General features: G+C 55.3%; 2 protein-coding genes across 11 annotated transcripts in view; both read right to left on the bottom strand.

Moving 5' to 3' along the window:
- Window positions 1-253: 253 nt before the first annotated feature.
- STOML2 (stomatin like 2) lies at window positions 254-7718 on the bottom strand. The gene is made up of 10 exons (XM_079330548.1): window positions 7573-7718; window positions 5741-5893; window positions 5365-5464; window positions 4319-4377; window positions 3967-4068; window positions 3218-3352; window positions 1903-2047; window positions 1497-1576; window positions 1161-1289; window positions 254-523 (listed from the first exon to the last, which is right to left on the bottom strand). The coding sequence occupies exons 1-10, from the start codon at window positions 7621-7623 to the stop codon at window positions 392-394; spliced, it is 1086 nt and encodes a 361-aa protein (XP_079186674.1). The 5' UTR covers window positions 7624-7718; the 3' UTR covers window positions 254-391.
- A 97-nt stretch (window positions 7719-7815) lies between these two features.
- ATOSB (atos homolog B) overlaps window positions 7816-19060 on the bottom strand; it is a 38757-nt gene continuing 27512 nt past the window's right edge. For 8 of the 10 annotated variants that reach the window (XM_079330538.1, XM_079330542.1, XM_079330540.1 and 5 more), the window contains 9 exons: window positions 17198-17290; window positions 16428-16629; window positions 13580-14810; window positions 11962-12020; window positions 11552-11648; window positions 10961-11119; window positions 10527-10595; window positions 9937-10142; window positions 7816-9635 (listed from right to left, as the gene is read on the bottom strand). In XM_079330538.1, coding sequence (XP_079186664.1) covers window positions 9482-9635; window positions 9937-10142; window positions 10527-10595; window positions 10961-11119; window positions 11552-11648; window positions 11962-12020; window positions 13580-14650 — 1815 coding nt within the window. In that variant the 5' untranslated portion in view covers window positions 14651-14810; window positions 16428-16629; window positions 17198-17290 and the 3' untranslated portion in view covers window positions 7816-9481. Of the gene's footprint in view, window positions 9636-9936; window positions 10143-10526; window positions 10596-10960; window positions 11120-11551; window positions 11649-11961; window positions 12021-13579; window positions 14811-16427; window positions 16630-16853; window positions 17160-17197; window positions 17291-19060 lie in introns of those variants that run through there. The other 2 variants (XM_079330547.1, XM_079330539.1) reach the window with 2 other exon arrangements.

Below are 19060 nucleotides of genomic sequence, written 5' to 3'. Positions count from 1 at the left end.
TCAACCAGGTTCAGAGCTTCATCCAACCTGGCCTTGAACACTTCCAGGGATAGGGCATCCTCAAACTTTCCAGGACAACCTGTGCCAGTGGTTCACCATCCTCACAGGAAGAATTTTTTCATAATATCTAGCTTTTCACTCTTGTATGTCACTGCATGTCCAAGAGAGATCCCAGCAGGAGCCTCTTGAGGAGGGATGGTTCCCCTTAGGCATTGAATGTTGGGTTCAGGCACCCAAGCACAAGGGAACGTGCTGCAGCAGCACTGTTACCATTTATTACATGATTTAAATCCAATACAAAATAGGGACTAAGGAAACAAGACTGACTGCCTGCAGCAGGACAAGACTGCTGGCAGGCCTCGGGAGAGGGTATGGGATCCTTCCAACCCTGTTAGCTGGAGCTGCCCTGCTCTGCCTTCAGCATCTCTGTGGCAGGAGAGCGGGAGTCCTCGTGGGCTGGAGGCATCTCATCTTGGGTCTTCACAGCTTGTGGCTTGGTCAGTGTGGTGTATATCCCCAGGGCCTGGAGGAAACAAGACAGTCTTAGGGAGGGAAGCAGAAGAGATGGCCAGGCCCCAGCATGGTGCCCTTTTCATCTCCCTGGAGCAAGACTCACTTGGGTGAGAACAAGAATGGCTTGGGTTAGAAGAGACCTTCAAGATCCTCTAACTCCTCACCACAGGCAGGGACACCCCACACTGGACCAGGATGCTCAGAGCCCCATTCAACCTGACCTTGAACACTTCCCAGGATGGGGCAGCCACATCTTCTCTGCACAACCTGCTCCAGAGCCTCACTACCCTCACAGGGAAGAATTTCTTTTTAAAATCTAATCTCAACCTACTCATTCAGTTTAAAACCATTCCTCCTCATCCTATCACTACACGCCCTTGTAAACCCTTTTTAGGTACTGAAAAGTGCTACAGAGCCTTCTCTTCCCCAGGCTGAATAATCCAAATTCCCTCATCCTTTCCTCCTGTCCTCTCATTATCTTGGTGCCTCCTCTGTGCTCTCTCCAGCTGGTCCCTGTCCCTCCTGTGCAGGGACCCCAGCTCTGGTGCAGTGCTCCAGGTGGTCTCAGCAGAGCAGAGCAGAGGGGCAGAATCCCCTCCCTGCCCTGCTGCCCACAGGGCTCTGGATGCAGCCCAGGACACACTGACCTGTGCGACCATGTTGGTGACATCGCCGGTGTTGGCGGGCAGCAGAACGGTGTTGGAGTCTTTGGCAATCTTGGAGAAAGCATTCACATACTGCTCTGCCACAGACAGGGAGGCAGCAGCATTGCCATGCTGGGGACAGAGGGACAGGTCAGTGCAACCAACAGCTCATCCCTGCCTGTATCCCTAGCCCACCCCAGGCAAGCAAAGATCCTCACTCCCTGCTGCTGAAGGTTCTACAGAGTGTCCAGGAGAAAGCCAGGTGCCACCTTGTCCACAGATTCACCTCCCCCAGTGCCAGAACCAAAGCAGAGGCTGCTCCAGGTAGCCATCACTCACCTGCTGTGCCAGAGCAGCTGCCAGGAGCTGAATTGCCTCTGCCTTTGCCCTGGCCTTGACCAGCATGGCATTGGCTTCTCCTGCAATAAACCACAGAAGAGTGTGCATAAGAATCAGGACAAAGCACTTGCAAGGACTGAATCCTGACCATTTCAAGGAGCAAATCAAGACAATTTCATGCATGCACGGCTGTCTCTGCCCCAACAGCATCACTACCACACCCCTTCTGCTGCCGGGAAGTTGGGGCAGGGCAGCAACATCAACTGGAGCTCAGCCTGAGGCCCCAGCAGGGAAGGCTCAGAATGGGCTGGGGAAGCCTGGCTCACAGTGATGCAGCCTCTCCCTTGCAGCACCACCCCACAGCCCAGAGGGCTACAGAACCCCACGTTTCAGCCCCAGGCACTACCAGCAGCTTTGTTGATTTGTTCGGCCTTCTCAGCTTCTGATGCCAAGATCTGGGCCTGCTTCTGGCCTTCAGCCACGTTGATGGCTGATTCCCTCGTCCCCTCCGACTCCAGCACTGTTGCCCGCTTCCGTCGCTCTGCCTCCACCTGCAAGCACAGGTCAGACACCAGCCTGCCATGCCTGTGCTAGGGCAATCCCATCTGTGGAGCAAGGACATGCTCCTCTGTTCTGCTGGGGGAAGCATGGCTTAGCAAAACATGAAAATACAGCTACAGAACACTGTGTGGTCTGAGCAAGGGCTGGTTCTGCTCCTCATGCCACAGAGCCCTTCCCAGCCCCTCAACTAAGTGGACAGTTGCTTCCCTCTCCTCCTCTTCCAGCCCAGATATCTGGGGCCCAGTCTTTCTCATGGGGAGATCTTCAGCTCTGAGACCTGCTTCCCCACAGAGCCCAGTAGGGATTTTAAAGGGAGAAGGCAGAGCTTGTATATTGCAGGCAGGGGCCACCACCACAAAAAAATATTTGAATTTACTTATTCAGTAGATGTATGTTTACAGGCTGTATGTCTACAGGAGTTTCTTATTTAGTAGCTGTACATCTACAGCCAAAACGCCCTCCTGAGGCAAGGGGTGGGTGCTGCCAACTCTGGACAGGTGACAATAATGAACCATAGCTTGTATTAGCAGTAGTGTGGCCAGCAGGACCAGGGAAGTGATTATCCCCTTCTACTCAGCACTGATAAGGCCACGCTTTGAGTCCTGTGTTCAGTTCTGGGCACCTCAGTTCAACACAGACATTGAAGTGCTGGAGCATCCAGAGAAGAGCAGTGGAACTGAAGACTTGGAGCACAGGTTTGATGATGAGCCCTTGAGAGAGCTGGGGTTGTTTAGTCTGGACAAGAGTAGACAAGTTCTCAGGAGGAGACCTCATCGCTCTCTACAATGATCTCAAAGGAGGCTGCAGTTACACAGGGGCTGGCCTCTTCTCCCAGGTAGTCAGCAACAGGATGAGAGTGGACAGTCTTAAGCAACACCAGAGAATGTTTAGGTTGGACATTAGGAAAAATTCTTCACAGAAAGGGTCATTAGATATTGGAATGTTACCAGAGGTAACAGACACACTGTTCATGGAGGTCCTGAAGTAAAGACTGGACATGGCACTTGGTGCCATGGTCTAGTTGACAAGGCAGTATTTGGTCATAGGTTGGACCTGATATCTGAAGTCTTTTCCAACCTTACTGATTCTGTGGTTCCATAATGCAATGTGGAAGAGAAGGCTTCCCTCTTGTTCCAGACCTGCCTCCCAGAGAGCCTCACCTGCATCTGCATGGATTCCTTCACACGTGGGGGCACGTGGATGTCCTTGATCTCGTAGCGCAGACACCGGATGCCCCAGCAGTCTGAAGCCTGGTTGATGGCATCCACGATGCTGGCATTGAGGGACTCCCGCTCCTGGGAGGCACAAAAGAAATGGCAAAGAGCAGAGAAGAGGGGCTTAGCATGCTAGAGGTGTCAGGAGGGAAACAAACACCTCCCTCACAGGCAAGGTCTGCCAGAAAAAAACATCTCCACAGGTTTCAGGCAGGGTCAGGTGCTTCCTGCAGCTCTTAAAGGGGTCACCATATCTTAAGGGAGGGCAGTGCCCCACATTGGAACTGTTGGCATACAACATCTGGATACAAGAGAATGCCAGTAATTCTGGTTTCTTCCCAGCAAATGCAGTACAAGGATTACAGTACCCCATGACTCAGGTCAGGGATATTCATCACTGGGGCTGAGCAAAGAGTGACTGACTCAAGAAAGGCAGCTGGACCAGCTGGGTCTGGGCACATGCCACCCATCACCCCCTCCAAATAACCCAGGGCAGGGCAAAAAATAGCTCCTGTTAAAAAAACAACCGAAACAAGACACATCTCCAAGGATTCACCAATAGGTCAACTGAAACAGAAGCCATAAGCCCTCCAAGTAAAGGGCATTTTGCTGTTAAGCACATCAGCCTGGCCGGGCAGGCTGTCCTGGGATTTTGGGACACACTGTCAGCTCTGTGATCCACCTGCCCAGCTTACCCGGAAGACTCTGTCGAGGGAAAGTTTGCCAAGTTCAGATCTCATGGTGGTCTGGGCCAGCTGGGTCACTGCATACTCAGGATCTTCCACCCCATAGCTGGCCTGAAGAGCAGAAGCACAAAACAGAGTGGATAGGGATGCCAAGAGGGACCCTGAACAGGGCAGGAGAGACAAACAGTGCTAAAGCAAGAAATCTGCCAGACACCCCTGCTGAAAACATGGAGTTCTGGAGCCTTAGGAGGAGTCAGTGTTCCCAGCCCACACATCAGGCAGGACACAGAGGCTGCAGCATTCTGGGGAGCAGGGAGTGGGCAGAGCCAGGAGAAAGGTGCCCAAACGGCAGGGATGGTACCTTGTAGGGGTCCATAACCCGCAAGTAGAGCACACCATCGATCTGCAGAGTGACATTATCTGTCAGGAGAGAACAACAGACCCTGTTTACTGAAGCAGCACAAACAAAACATAGCACCTTCTCCCATAGCACAGCTGAGCAGGCCCATCTATTTTCACCCTGATATAGCAGCATGTCACAGAAGAGGATTGGCTGAAACAGACCTTCTTATCTAAAGGCTTTGTGAAAAGGACCTTCCATTCCCTGAACAACGCTGTGATGTTTAATACACAACAGGTCCTGATTTTCCAGATAGAAGCATTTGACACTGTAGCTCTTGTAAAAGAGGATTTAAGGAGGAAAAAACCAAAACAAACCACATAAAACTAGAAATATAACAGAGTTGTCCATTAACATCACATCAATTAATTTGTTCTAAGACTTTTTTTTTAAAGAAACAAAATTTATTTTGTAGTTCAATAAAGAAAAACACCTGAAAAATTTATTTCTAGCCAGGTGCATTCAACTTAGCAAGAAGGGGCAGCTGCAGCCCAGAGAGAGCAGCCGGAACCTCCTGGGGTCCTCCCACTCACAGAAACAGCCTTCCAGCACCTAAAGAGAGCTGGAGAGGGACTTTTCACATGGACATGGAGGGATAGGACAAGGAGGAAAGGCCTTAAGCTGATGGAGGACAGGCTTAGATTAATGTTAGGAAAAAGTTCTTTACTGAAGGTGGGAGTGGTGATGCACTGTAGTTAGTTGCCCAGAGAAGCTATGGATGCTCCATCCCTGGAAGTGTTAAAGGCCAGGCTGGGCAGGGCTTTGAGAAACTCAGTTGAGTGGAATGTGTCCCCTGCCCATGGTAGGGGGGGTTCAAACAAGATAACTTTAAGGTACTTTCTAACCCAAACCATTCAGTGATCATGTGATTTTATGGCTAAGCCCGGGTACCAAGGGACAGGGCTCAGTGCAGGAGCTTGGGACAATTCCACTCATCCTCACATCATCCCTTGCTCACCCCAGATGCAGCAGAAGGGAAAGGGCAGGACACGGAAGCTGTTCCTCACCCAGTGTAACAGCTGACTGTTCTGGGACATTAATGACGATTTCTTTGAGACTCTGGACGTAACGAATCCGATCCAGGAGAGGGATGAGGAAGTTCAAACCCTGGGAAAAGGGTGGGATTAGATGGCTGACAGACTAAAGAAAGTCACTCAAACAAAGCCCACACCAGACACCACAAACACTTTTCACACACAGGAAATTTCAGTTATTCAGTGATTTTCACACCCCACCAAAGAAAATTAGTCCCCAGGCAGACAGAAGGATTTCAGCTGGGGAAACTAAGCCCACCACCCCTCTTGGATCCTCGCACAAAGGACACGTCTCACTACAGCTTCAGGAACCTGCTGAATCCAGAAGGGGAGAAAAGCTGCTCCTTACAGGCTCGAGGATTCGGTGGAACTTGCCCATCCTCTCCACCACCCAGGCCTCCTGCTGCGGCACAAAGAGCACCCCGATGTTGACGGGCAGCCCGGAGTTCCAGCGGCACGGAGCTGGGGCCAGCCGCGCCGCACGCTTCAGCTGCTGGGAGTGCTGGGGGAAGGAGACGGAGCGGGGCTGAGACCAGCTGCTGGCTGCCCAGCTCCACACCTGCTACCCCACCTGGGCTCATGAACAGGAGACCAGGGCAGGAAACAATGCCCCTAACAAGCCCATGCTGTAAGGGTGTTCCCACAAGGATGAGGCCTGAGTGTCAGGGACAGTCTTCTTCACTGGGGCAGGGGGGCTCACTGCCATGCCAGAGCTTTCTACACATCTCCTCTCCTCTCAGATTCACCCTGGAGTGGGGAATAAAGTCTCCCTGCCACCGTAAGGGTAGTAAAGGTGTGTGCATGTAGGTCCCTTCTGCCCCACCCAGACCCTATAACCAGTTCAGCCCTACTCCCTCCAGTCCTCTCTCTCATCTCAGACACAGGCCTCCTCTTTCCACCAACCTGTCTCTCTCCAGTCTGGCTGCCTCCAGGGCTTCCCACAAAGAGCTGTTTTGTCTGGACATTCCCCCACCCTTGTTCCCACAGACCCTCACTCTCACAGCTTCCCTCAACCGCCCCACATCCCAACCCAGCTCACACCTACACAGCCCCACACATCCATTTCTCCTACAACAATCCAGCCCCACCTCACTGCTCCCCATGTTCAGTAACAGCCCACTGGCCTCCCCACACCCATTAATCCACAATCTCCTTTGCAATGCATTCCCTGGACCCTAATCCCAGCACTCCACCCCAAGATCCCTCTCTCTCAGCCCCCCTTGTACCCCCACTTGTCCTCTGCATGCCTCCTCCTCAGACCTCCTTCTCTGCCTAGCTCTTCCAAATGCACGTTGTGCCCCAAACCTTCAACACCCCATTCCACTGAACCCCCACATCCTCAGTTGCCTCCTCACTCATTCGTTCTCTGCACCACCCCCCTCTCCCTCGTTTTCTATCCCTGTCCATTGCCCTGCCTACACCCCAGCTCTTCTCAGCCCCAAACACTCCCCCACTGACCACCCTCTTCAGCTCTCTGTATCTGCCTGTTCTCTCCATCACCACCCCGCCCTTTACCCCTATCCCTGCCCGGCTTTCCTCAGACCCCCAACACTACCCCACTGCCCCGCCACTACCCCTGTTCAATGCCCCACACCCGTCTGTCCACTGCACACCCCACCACACCCCCCATCTCTGCCCAGCTCTCCCCACCGAGCCCCCACACCGCCAGCCTTTACCGGCCCCGAACACCACCCCCCCGACTCCCTCTCAGTCCCCCCGCACCCATTTGTACTTTTCACCCCGCCGTGTCCCTCCCGTCCTATTCCAGCTCAGCTCCTCACCACCACTCCAGCACTTTCCAAGAGCCCCAACACCGCCCCTATCTCCTCAATCCCCTGGTGCCATTTGTGCATAGCCCTAACTCTCCGCCCAGCACCCCAATCCTTGCCCAACTCCTCCTCACTTCTTCCTTGGGCCCGCCAAATCACCACCCCACTGAACTCCACCTGCGACCCCCATGCCCCTCCGTCCTCTGCGTCCCCCCAACACCGCTTTGCCACATCCCTGCGCCAGTTCCCCCCGTAACACTTCACAGACGCCCAACACCATCCCCCTCATCCCGGTGCTCCCAATCCAGACCCCTTCTCCCGACCCCTCCAGTACCCGCTATCCGGACCTTCCCCACGTGGGCACCCTCCGAGTTCTCCCCGTTCCCTCCTCACCCGCCCTCATTCCCCGCACCTGCAGCAGCCCGAGGCCGGACCGGGCCCGGATCCCCGCCCGCGACAGCATCGCCCCCTCCGCCCGGCGCCGCCGCCGCGCCCGCACGCCCGGAAGGCCCCTGAGCCGCGCCGCTTCCGGGTGCGCCGCCCGGACCGGTCCCTCCGCCTCCCGCGACCGGGGCCTCCAGTTCCGCCCGCCCGCGATTCTGCACCCCCCCCACCCCCGCTCCCTCCTTCGGCGCCGGCAGCCCCGGTCTCATTCTGGAGCTCCAAACGGACGTTTATTAAATTAGAAACGAACACGGAAAGTACCGGCACGGCCTTCGCGAGCCCGCAGGGCCACGGCGGGAGGGGTAGCCCCGGTGACGCGGGGGTGAGGGGCACTCCGGTGTCATCGCGGCCCCCGAGGGAGGGGGGGGTATCCACGGCTTTGGGGGTTCAGGGCCTCGGCTTAGGGGGAGCAGCCCCCAGTGCGAGGGGGTTTCAAAGCCTCCGTTTGGGGGGCTCAGGCCCCCAGTGTGAGTATATGGGCAGGTTCAGGCTTCCTAACCCCAGTGCAGCAGGGCCGGAGCCCCCTGGCCGCCCCCGGGCGGGGCAGAGCTGGAACTCGCCCCCACACCCCCAGTCCTGGCCCATCCCCACACTGAGACCCCGCGCTGGGGTCTCAGCCCCAGGGGTGGGAGTTGATGGTCAGGCCTGTCCCGCTCTTGTTCCCTCTGGCAGAGGGGCTGAGGATCCTCACAGCCTGGGCTGGCAGGGGAAGCCTTGCCGAGGCCCCCAGAGGTATAAGGCTCTCCTACGCCACGGGGTATGTGCAAGCTTGGCCCTGCCCCTCTGACGGCCCCAGTCTGGGTTCTACCAGTCCAGCTCCTGAGGATCCAGCCCGGCTCCCAGAGTTTAATGTCCTCTGTTTCTTCCCTGCTTCCCAGGGACTAATTTGGGACTCCTGACCATCCTCCAACCCCTGATCATACTGCCAGCAGACCCCTGCCCAAAGCTGTCTCCTGCATGGGATTAACCTCACACTCGCAGACAGTGCAAGGTTCCTTTTTTTTTTTTTTTTTTTTTTTTTGGCAATCATCTCAGATCCACAGCTCACGTGCTCTGGAGGCTCTTGCCCAGAGGGCTATCCCCATATTCCTGCAAAGAGCCCCAGGTCCCCATCCACGTGGCAGCTGTGTCTCTTACCTTCAGGAACCTGGCAGTGGCCACTTCCTTGACAGCCACAGGCCTCTTCAGGTCTGGCTTGCCCTAAAAGACTCACAGGCCATCCCAAGCTGCTTGGAGTTGGGCTGGCCCTGCAAAGCTGGTGCCAGCAAGGCTCAGCCTGTCACAAGGCTTTTAACAACCCTTGACCTGGGAGCTGCACCCCATGTGAGTGCTGGGTCACTGTCCCTACCATGGGCTGAGGCATCCCTGTCCCTAGTCAGGCTCACAGTCCCCACAGCCCTGCCCAAACACAGGCAGCCTGGTGCAGGCAGGGCTGGTGGGAAGGATAAGCACAGCACCTCTGATCCTCTGCACGAGCCTCCTCAGTGCTCCCAGCAACAATAAATACTAATAAATACAAACTCTTCCACACTTTCTGCTTCCAGACCCAGGACCAGTGTGGGTGGTCTTACTCACAGCTCCAGTCCAACTTTTCACTCCACACCCACCCACCTCACCCACAGCCAAGTTTCCAAGCTGGGAGGAGTGCCAGCAGAAGGCCTGGGCACGTCCCTGGAGTGCTAGGGCTGCTCCTCAGCCCCCGCCCCTCTTGGTGAAGCCCCCAGGGATCCCAGCCCTGCTGCAGAGCGTGGTGTCTGTGCTGGTCAGGAGGGTGGGTGGTATCTCTAAGCAGTGTCTGCTGGCCCTTTACTCATTTCTCCCCAGAGTGCTGGGCTGCAGGCTCCCCAGTGGCCCTGGGGGGCGGGCGGTGAAGAAGGTCAGGCCCGGGGTGAGTAGCAGGGGTTCCGCGGCATCTCCGTGAAGGATTTCAGTTCGTAGGGGATCCCCGAATCCACCTCGATCGACTTCCGCGAGAAAAGCAGCCGAATGTCGTCATGAAGGTAGATCTTCCCCGACTTGGAGCTGTGAAACCTGTGTGGAGATGAGCAGGGCACAGGGACCTCAGGCTCTCCAGGCAAGGGCAGGGCATCCTCAGTGAGGGCACAACCCCCTTAACTACTCTGGCCCCTCGTCAAGGTGGCCAGCGTCTGGTTGCCTTCGGAGGGACACAGACAGCTGCCCTTGGGCAGGGTGGCAGCTCCAACCTCCCCAAAGGAGAAGCTGATCCCTGCTCCTCCTCAGTCCCTCCTCCTGTCTTGCAGGCTTGGGACATGTCAGAGAGAAGTGCAGGGGTGACCCTGGGGCAGGTACCCATCCCCCCAGCATGCTTTACCTCAGATGCATCAGGTAGCAGAGAACCCTGCGGGGTGGGCTGGTGCCCAGGGGGTCACTGGGGGCCACTGTGGAGCTCTCCTCCTCCCCCACGGGCACCAGGAAGATGCGATGGCGCAGGAAGGTCATGTGATTGGCCGGCATGTCCTGGAAGTCGTATGTCACCAAGAACATCTTCACCACAGTCTTGTTGGGGTTAAATAAGGTCTGGGGGCAGAGGGGTAGGGGGTGAGACTGGGAAGGATGCAGAGCAGAGATGGGAGCAGAAGCTGCTGGACCAATAATGCAGAAAGCCCCCTACCAGTCCTAGAGGGTTTAGCCTGAGTCTGACTGTCACAGGTCAGTCCTTTCCACCCATCTCCACACCTGTGCTTCTCTTCCATCACATCCCATTCCCACTGCACATACACTTTACTGCAAAATCCTCACCCAACTCTTTCTTCCATTATTTTCCCATTACCTTGTCTCCCTGACAGCACCCTAGGTACCCTGTGCTCCTCTCTATAGGAGACATCCCCTTCCAGCTGCTGCCCTGCCTAAAACAGCTAGCTCTATCAACAAAGTGCTACTGCGGGCCAGGGAATGACTCACCACTTGGATGGTTCCAGCTTTGGGGACACTGTAACCCTTCTTTCCCAAGGCCTCCAAGTCAATCACTCCCTGGGGCAAAAATAAACAGCATATGAGAGAAAGAGAAAGCCGAGGGAGAGCCCAGCTGGGAACCTGAGCATGGGCCTGAGACTTCCTCACTGGGAACACTTGGCAAGTCAGCAAGAAGAGCCCCAGCTCAGCCACCCTCCAAGCCACGAGAAGAAACAGGCAGTGACAAGAAAGGTGATGACAATGACAACCATGAAGTAGCAGGACCTGTGTATGGTCCCTCTTCTTTCCCTTTTTGCTTTTTCTGCTCCTGGCACAGGCAGCCATCTCCACAAGCAGGTGATTGCCTGAGCCACCCTCTACAGTGAGGGGCTAACCCAGAGTGCCAGGGCACAGCCTCCCACAGCTCCCCCACGTCCGTGTACCAGGAAAGGCGAGGGCACGCTGTGTTCAGAGATGTCGAAGTAGGTGACGTCGACAGGCAGGGTGACATGCTGGGGACAGTAGGAGCCACTGGCACCAATCTCTGCCGTGAAACCCTCGATCCTCCCTGATGGTGCAAAGCGCCCCTTCAGGATGGATTCCTGAGAGGGAAGGGAAGTGTTAGGGAATCTCAAAACACCAGCCCTACCCCCTACCTCAATGATCCAGGTGAAGTCATCCTCATCTTCCCTGCACCCAAGTGACTGCTTGCCCTGTGTGCCCCAAGATCTGTGTGAGACAGACCCACCCTGAACTGCTGGGATAACACCAGCCATCTAACAGGGAGAAGCAGCAAGAGTGCTTTGGCTCAGCCTCACACCACCTATCTCAGCAGGTTCTACCCAAGGATCTGCTGGCTGAGCCATGCTGCTGGTGGGTGATGGCTGTGTGGTGGCCACTGCACACCAGGCCTTTTGGGGACAATCAGCCCAGCCCCACCCAGGGCTCCCATCAGGGTCACCCTCTCACACTCATTGCTAGCCCTGCACAGAGCCCCTGGGACCCACCTCCCCCCAGGAGATGGGCACCGTTACCTCAAAGTTGCCCAGCAGAGCATGGCTGACAGTGGTGGTGGCCCAGGGTGCTGTGGGAGATCTGGTGCCCCTTCGGAGACTGGTCCGGAGATGTCGCCTTGGAGTGAGGAGAGAAGATTGGTGTTCATGAATTGAAGAGCACACAGCCCTTGGTTGTTCACATCCTTGGCAATGTGGATCCCTCTCCAGGCCCCCTGTACCTTTGCTAGAGGTTGAACCCACTTTCCTACATCCCAGGGGAATAAGAAAACCCTCTCCCCAAGTCTGTGGTCTTATGGAGGCAAGATACCTGGGTCAGGGCAGGAAAGAGGACTCAACCCAACCCAAACCACCCGTGGGGTTGCAGGTACTGAGGTGGGCAGGTACCCTGAGCCCCCATGGCCATCTCACAGGGCTGCCAGGACACTCACGATTTGAGGCGCAGCCCACTCTTCAGCCTCCTCCCGACCGCAGTGCAGTCTGAAGAGCTCTGGAGGGGACACAAAATGGAGAACCATGTTAGGGCAGCAACCAGGGCCTGTGCACCCCTGGGAGGTGCCATCTCTCCTTGCCCCGCCCCATATCCCCATGAGGCTCCCAGTAGCTGGAACAGGGTCCTGTCCTTGGACAGCCATCAGTGGCCTCTGGAGGCACAAGGACTGTGGTGTTTGGTGGGGACATGGGCCTGCCCAAACCTCAAACTAGCTCAGCTGAGAGTGAGGTTTTACCCAAGGGTAAAACACACTGTTCCCTCTTTACAAAGCAGGTCTCAGGAGCAGCCCCAGTGACAAGACATCTGTAGACAGAGTTATGCAATGACACCCCCTTGCACCTCCCAGGGACTGGTGACACCTACAAAGACACTCCCTGACCAGCCTCGGAAAAGTTCTGTCCCCTGGTGATTCATGCAAAGTCCTCAGCAGTGCAATCAGGCATAGGAGTGCATTGCCCACCCCTAACCACAGCTAGGATCCTACAGCTGTGGGGTGGGGGGGTTAAAGCCACAGTCACATTGCAGCCTCCTTTTAAAGATGTCCTTTTTTCAGGGGCTTCCCCTTCTGGAAGCCACACAAAGGGCAGCACAACACAAAGGGATGATGGAGCTGGCTGGCATGACTGGGCGGGAAAACCCAGGGAAGCTGCTGGAGGGCTTCACTCTGCAAGGACAGTGCTGGGGGCAGTTGGGCTGGGGGACAGTCACGACAAAGGCAGACAGGGATGAAGCTGTATGCCATAGATGGTGTGTCCCAGCTCCAAGCAGCAAGAAGCCAGAGTAGCTCTGAGATCAGCTCCTGTAGGTCCCCACATCATGGGATGCCCCAGAGAAAAAGAAGAAGGTGCCAGGTCTGGCCTGAGCCTGTTGCAGCTTCAGCTGGCAGGGCAGGATGAGGGCAGGGGTCTGATAAGAAGGGGCAGGGTAAGAAAGGAGGAATTGGAGGCAGCTCCTGAGCTGCTAGTGGGGGTTGCAAACCTCATGAGTCTACCCCATTGCTGAGAACTTGTGGCACCTTGGGGACATGCCACAGGCACCTCAAAATGGCAGAAAAGCAAACAGCATATCTGCACACAGCACTGGGCTCCTTGTCAAGGCATGTCCAGTCCCACTGCCTGCCACCAGACACTTGCTCTAATGGGCATCATGGCCAGGAGTTCAAGCCATCCCACACATCTGCCTTCCTCCTCATCAGGCAGGCAGAGGCCAGCTGCTCTTCCCAATACTCTTGCTGATATATCAAGGCTTAATATGAAGCCATCAGACATCAAATATGGCTTTATAATGTTTCCAGCTCTCACTGCCATTGGGAGGTTTCTCCTGTCCAATCAAGGCTCCCCAGGAGAAAAAGCTGGTTGCTTGCAGAGGATCCAATAACTATAACATGTCAAGAACTGTTTAAAACAAGTCATGTGTACCAGGGCTGACTGTCAGCTGCTGCCTTGCTCACACTAGTACAGCAGCTCAGGGACAGGACAGTGCCACAGTGGAACACAAGCCCTGAGCTCTGGGCATCCCCAGGCCATGCCGTGGTTCCCTCCATGAGCAATGCTCACCTTGACTGCAGGAAGCAGGTGGTTCCAGAATGGAGCTCCCTTGGCATCAGTGCTGCGGCAGGCTGTGGGCACAGGGTGGCATGGCAGGATCCTCTTCTTCCTTGCTGGTGGGGACAGGCTCTCATCCTCAGAGCAGGAGTCGGCCGTAACCTCCCCAGCAGGCAGCAACTTCCTTTTGGCTGGGCAGGTGCTGCTGAGCTGGCTGCTTCCACAGGGTGTCATCTCCTGGGAGCTCAGGTTGCTGGGCTCGGGGCTGAGCGCTGCCTGCAGAACCGGGGACTCCCTGCACCCATTGGCCACTGCTGGCCCTTCCACTTCTCCACTAGCCCTGCTGGTGTGAGCTGGGCTGCTCCCTGGCTTCTCTCTCTTCCCACCAGGGTCCAACTGGGTTGTTTGTGCAATACTGTGCAATTCAAGGTGAAGTACATTGTGGCCACTTGCTGGCTCCCCATTCTCTCCATAGTCTATGGGCTGATCCCCTGATGAGACAGGGCAACTGTCTCTCATGTGCAAAGTACTGCAAGCAATGTGCTGGGGCCAGGAGGAGGAGGAGGAGGAGACATCCTGTGACTTGTCCTCTCTGCTGGCCTTGGGGCTGTGGCTTGGGCTGCCCTCACAGCGGTGCTCCACCACCCGCAGCCCACTGTGGGAGAAGTGCTGGGCAGAGCCACAAAGGGAGAGCTCCTCCACCAGCAGACCATCCTCAAAGGTGTCATCATCATCCAGGGAAGGCTGCCCAGGGCCCCCATCCACCCCCCTGTCACCCCAGTGAGTTCGTTTGGGATCTCGTCCCCCCTCTGGAGTTCGCTGCTCGGGGTATCCCCTCTTGACAGCTGGCCGGGCGCCTGCTCGCTGCTCTGTGCTCTCGGAGGAGCTGGAGAGATGGGAGAAGATGGACACCTGGTAAACCTTCTGGCGCTTGATCTCTGTCTCATTGTAGCCCATGAGGATGCTGCGGTGGGTGCAGCACTGGGAGGAAGGCTCCAAGGGTGTGTCCCCGCTGGGCCGGGACAGGCTGGGGTCTGTGCTGCGCTCCGGGGGCAGAGACGTCTCTGTGTGGATGTGCCGCATGGAGCCTCACTTGCTGGGACTCCGAGCAGAGCCCATGCAGCAGAGGGAGGGGGACTGTAAAGTGCCACAGGGTGCAAGGGCAGGGGGTGGGAGTGAGGCCCTCTCTCACTCAGGATCTCTGTGTGAGCACTCTACTATGACCTGCTCTGCAGCACAGCATCTGGAAAAAAAAAAGAGAGCAGAAGGATGAGGATCAGCCCAGGATCTCTATCCTCATCCAGGCTTCTGGCTGCAAGGGACTCATTGGGACATGGCTCCTCACACAGCCCACTTGAACCCCCTTCTCGGGACAGGAAGAAGAACAAGGTTGCTGCAGCTTTCTGGGAAAGCCTGAGGCATCACCCACCTGCAGGTTCAGCACTTCCTTCCTGGCCTGGGCAAGGAAAGAAGTCTCCAGTCAGGCAGGAGACGCCTGTGGACAAGTCTGGACAGGTGGGGAGGAAGAGGCCTGCCCTCTGCCAGGGACACGCTTGTGCTGTTGTGGAGCGCAGAAGTCAGGCAGGTCAGACCAGTCCCAGGGGCTCAGGCCAGTAATCACTCCTTTGGGCAACAGCAGCAACATTTTCCAGTGCTGGCCAAGACAACCTCTCCCAGCCACGTGCACTGAATGAGACAGGGCTGGTGCCAGCCCCACGGCAGGGAGAGGAACCTGGCTGAATATCCCTGTTATCTCTGCCAGCTTGGACCAGGCATCTCCAGCACTTTAACCAGCAGCTGGGAGGTACCAGGGTCACCATCCACCCACTCCTACCAGCTCCAAGGGCCTGCCCTTCTCTGTGCAGCATGGTGCCTCACTTTTCATTTTCAGTCCAGTTTGAGAGCTGTAAGAATCCTGACCACATCCTGATTTGTTTCAGGCATGAAAAAGAGTGAAACGGCTGCAGAAAAAGTAACCAGGAGACTGAGGACAAACTGCCCACACCTGGCAGCTCTGCCTTTTGCCTGTCTTTGCAGTTGTGCCTGATCATGTGGAGCAAGGGCTTAGGGGCAAGTGAGCAATAGTGAAATTTGCTCTCCAAGTGGAGCAAGGCTTTGTGGAGAGGGAGCCTGCATATGCTATTTTGACCCTGCTGGGATGTGAATGGGAAAATGGCAGGCCAAGGTGCTTGAGACCAGGGAGTCCATTTAAAAGAAGTGATAAAATTTACAACCCTGCACCAGGATATGTTAGGGACTGACTGACTGGAAAGCAGCACAACAGAAAAGGCCCTGGGGGTCCTGGTGGGTGCCAAGTTGACCATGAGCCAGCAATGTGCCTTGCAGCAAAGAAAAGCAATAGTGCACCAGGCACAGCATTAACAGCAGGTTGAGCGAACTGATCCTCCCTGTCTGCTCAGTTCTGGTGAGGCCACATCTGAGAGAGTGTAAAAAAGGAACCCTAAAAAAATTAAGGCAATGGATAATCTGTCTTATGAGGAAAGGCTGTGAGAGCTGGGACTGTTCAGCCTGGAGAAGAGGAGGCTGAGTGAGATAATAGATAGATAGATAGATAGATAGATAGATAGATAGATAGATAGATAGATAGATAGATAGATAGATAGATAGATAGATAGATAGATAGATAACACCATTTTGTTTTACCATGACTGAGCACTATAACCAGTTACTGAGACAGACTGTGGAATCTTCATCCTTGGAGATATCCAGAAGTCATCAATGTAAACATCAACAGCTCTAGGTGGGGCTGCCCAGATAACCTCCAGATGTCCCTGCCAACCTCAATCCCTCTGCATAGCCCACAGCATTGCAGCCCATCCTGGCTGCCTGCTACACTTACCCCTCTGCAGCAGGACCCTGCTTTGCCCTGGATTAACTCTCCTGCTGCGCAGCAGGCGGTCGTTGGCACAATTAGCTGAAGACACCTGCCAGTCAGGCACCCCCCAGAAGCGGCGTGGCTGCCGTGGAATGGCTCCCACCATCACGGTGTGCCTCCAAACCTCTGCAGCGTCCTCTCCAGCTCTTCAGTGTCCACAGTGGCTCTGAGGGGAAGGAAAGGGGGAGATGCAGGGCTGGGATGATTCAGGTGTTTGCTGGGAGAAGGGCAGGAGGGTGCTTTCTGCCTGCAGGGTCACGCAGGCAGGGAAGGCAGCATTTAGGCTCAGCCCTTCCCAGCCTCCCAAATCTCAGCCACCTCAGGCTGTGCTAACACCTTGATTTCCATTTAAGCCACAAATATTTAAAGCTAACCTGTGAACTCTCATACCTGACTTGATTTTACATCCCTTTGGCATGCCATCCTGTATGAAACCCTGTGCATAAGAACAGATTCCTCTTTCTTTCTGGCGACCATTTCATGCCTTGCTTTCCAAGACACTGCAGCAACCTCTGGGCCTCCAGCTAGCTCATGCTCACCTCCCCCCCCCTTCCACCCACAGCACAGGACATTTTCTGGCCCTACAGATAAGGAGAAGAGCTTCGAATTGTTTTTTTTCCAATAAGAAATGCCTGTCAGGGAAGGCAGAAATGAGGATCCTGACAGTCCTGGTGGCCCCCCACCAGTTTTCCCCAGCACAAAGACAGCAATCATTTCATGTGCACAGCACTCACCTGTTCAGATGCGCCCTTGGTGCACAACAGAGATTTGCAGATGCAACACAGCTCCCCTGTGGTCATAATCCACGAGCACTGCAGCTTTGATGCCTGGAAGAGGGCGTGGAGAAGAGTCAGCTCAAGCAGCATGGTGCAACACCTTCAGAATGTGCAGGAGCCCTTGGGCACCTCCACCCTCAGCACCTCTGTGGCACAGGCAGCTCATGGGCTTCACCAGCCCAGGCACCCCCAGCTAAAGCAGGAAATCATGCCTATCCCTGGGCATCATGCCATCTTCACCTCACTCCTCACACATTCCTCAAATCGGGGCTCACTGCTGCACCCATCAGTGGGAAGTCACTGCTGGGTACCCCAAGCCAGCAGTGAGTACTGCTCTTAAGGCTGGAAACAAAAAACAGGCAGATGAACAAAACCTCAAAACGGATGCTCAGAGGCAGCAACACTCAAGTGCAATCCCCTTCTGGCATCCTGGTCTGGCAGATTCTGCATCCCTGCAACTTGCACATGGAAAGCCAGCATCAGCTGTGCTCGCTGCCTGACTTCACCTGCCCCAGAAAACAGGCTATTCTTTCACTACATTTCCAATAAGATTTGTAATTACAGGCTGTCATGACCAGCTGTCCTTTTGAGTTGGACAGCTCAAAAGCCACCACCACTGCTGGGGAAGGGCACTGCCAGCCTTTCCCCAGCCAGAACAGGGCCTGTTCAGATTCAATACAACTGCACCCAAGGAGCACTTGCAGTAAGGCAAATCAGTGCTGCAGCATAGCAAACCATAGGTCCAGAACCTCAACAAAACCTTTGTGTAAAGACCAGCTCCTCCTGGCACTCCAGGAGGCCTGCACCAAAGCAGGTAGGAAAGCAAGTGATTGCCCTCAGTTGTAGGTGGATGCTGAAGTGGTAACATGCTGTGTTCTGCCTGCCTGTAAGGTTGCTGTTACCTTCCTCCATACTTGAGGGAGACTTGCACCATGACTTGTGTGGCACTATCAACCACTGGGAAGCAAAACCAGCAACAAAACCAGCAAGAATCAGCTTAGTGCAGTGGAAGAAAGAACGTGTCCACGTCAGAACAAAGTTCACCTGCATCCTTTCATTCTCTTCCCTATGTCCCTCTGAAGTCACAGCCATTTTCTCCCCAGCAGCAGCTGCCTTCCAGGAGAATGGATGTATAAGAACAGGCTGACCTGCTAGCACCACAAATCCATCCCAGCTGAGCTCTCAACACCAATTATCAGATGCTGCCAGCAGCAGCCACCAGAACACATGGTCAGAACAAGGGGCTGCACCTTTTGCCAAGCCCAGATACTGTTGCTTGAAGCATTGTGCTGGAAAAGCATTGTACTGTTGCAGCCCCACTGCAGGTACAGGAAAGTATCACCCAAAGCGTGTCCAAGTATATAATAAAATCTCCTTGAACATCCTCCTGGAGGAATGCCTATCAGCCTGGGATGGACAACATCTGGGACACAGCTCTGCTCACCCTCCTCGAGATGCAAGGGGCTGTATCCCAGGAAGGTTCTCCTGGCAATGTCTAGTGCCTCCAGGGCAATTCCTCCCTGCTGAGAGCCCATCCAGCTCACAGTAGAACTCAGCCTCTGACAGCACCAGGGGAGCCCATCCCCTCCCCACAGAGCAGAACAGCAATCCCACAACTACAGCCTCCTGCACTCCAACCAGGCACAGGGAGGAAGCACCTGGCCACCTCTGCCTTCTCCCTGAACCAGGCATGGCCAGAGCCCTACTTCTGGTCATGTGGATGGGACAGAGACAGGCTCAGGGCTTTACCAGCTCAGCTGAGCAGCACAGGTACCATCCCTGTGGACACAGCACATGGGGCTCCATATGCCCACACCAAGG

The sequence above is a fragment of the Erithacus rubecula genome (assembly GCF_903797595.1).
Source record: "Erithacus rubecula genome assembly, chromosome: Z".
Taxonomy (NCBI): Eukaryota; Metazoa; Chordata; class Aves; order Passeriformes; family Muscicapidae; genus Erithacus; species Erithacus rubecula.
Note: the sequence above shows the minus strand (reverse complement) of the source record. Positions and strands in the feature narration are given on the sequence as shown.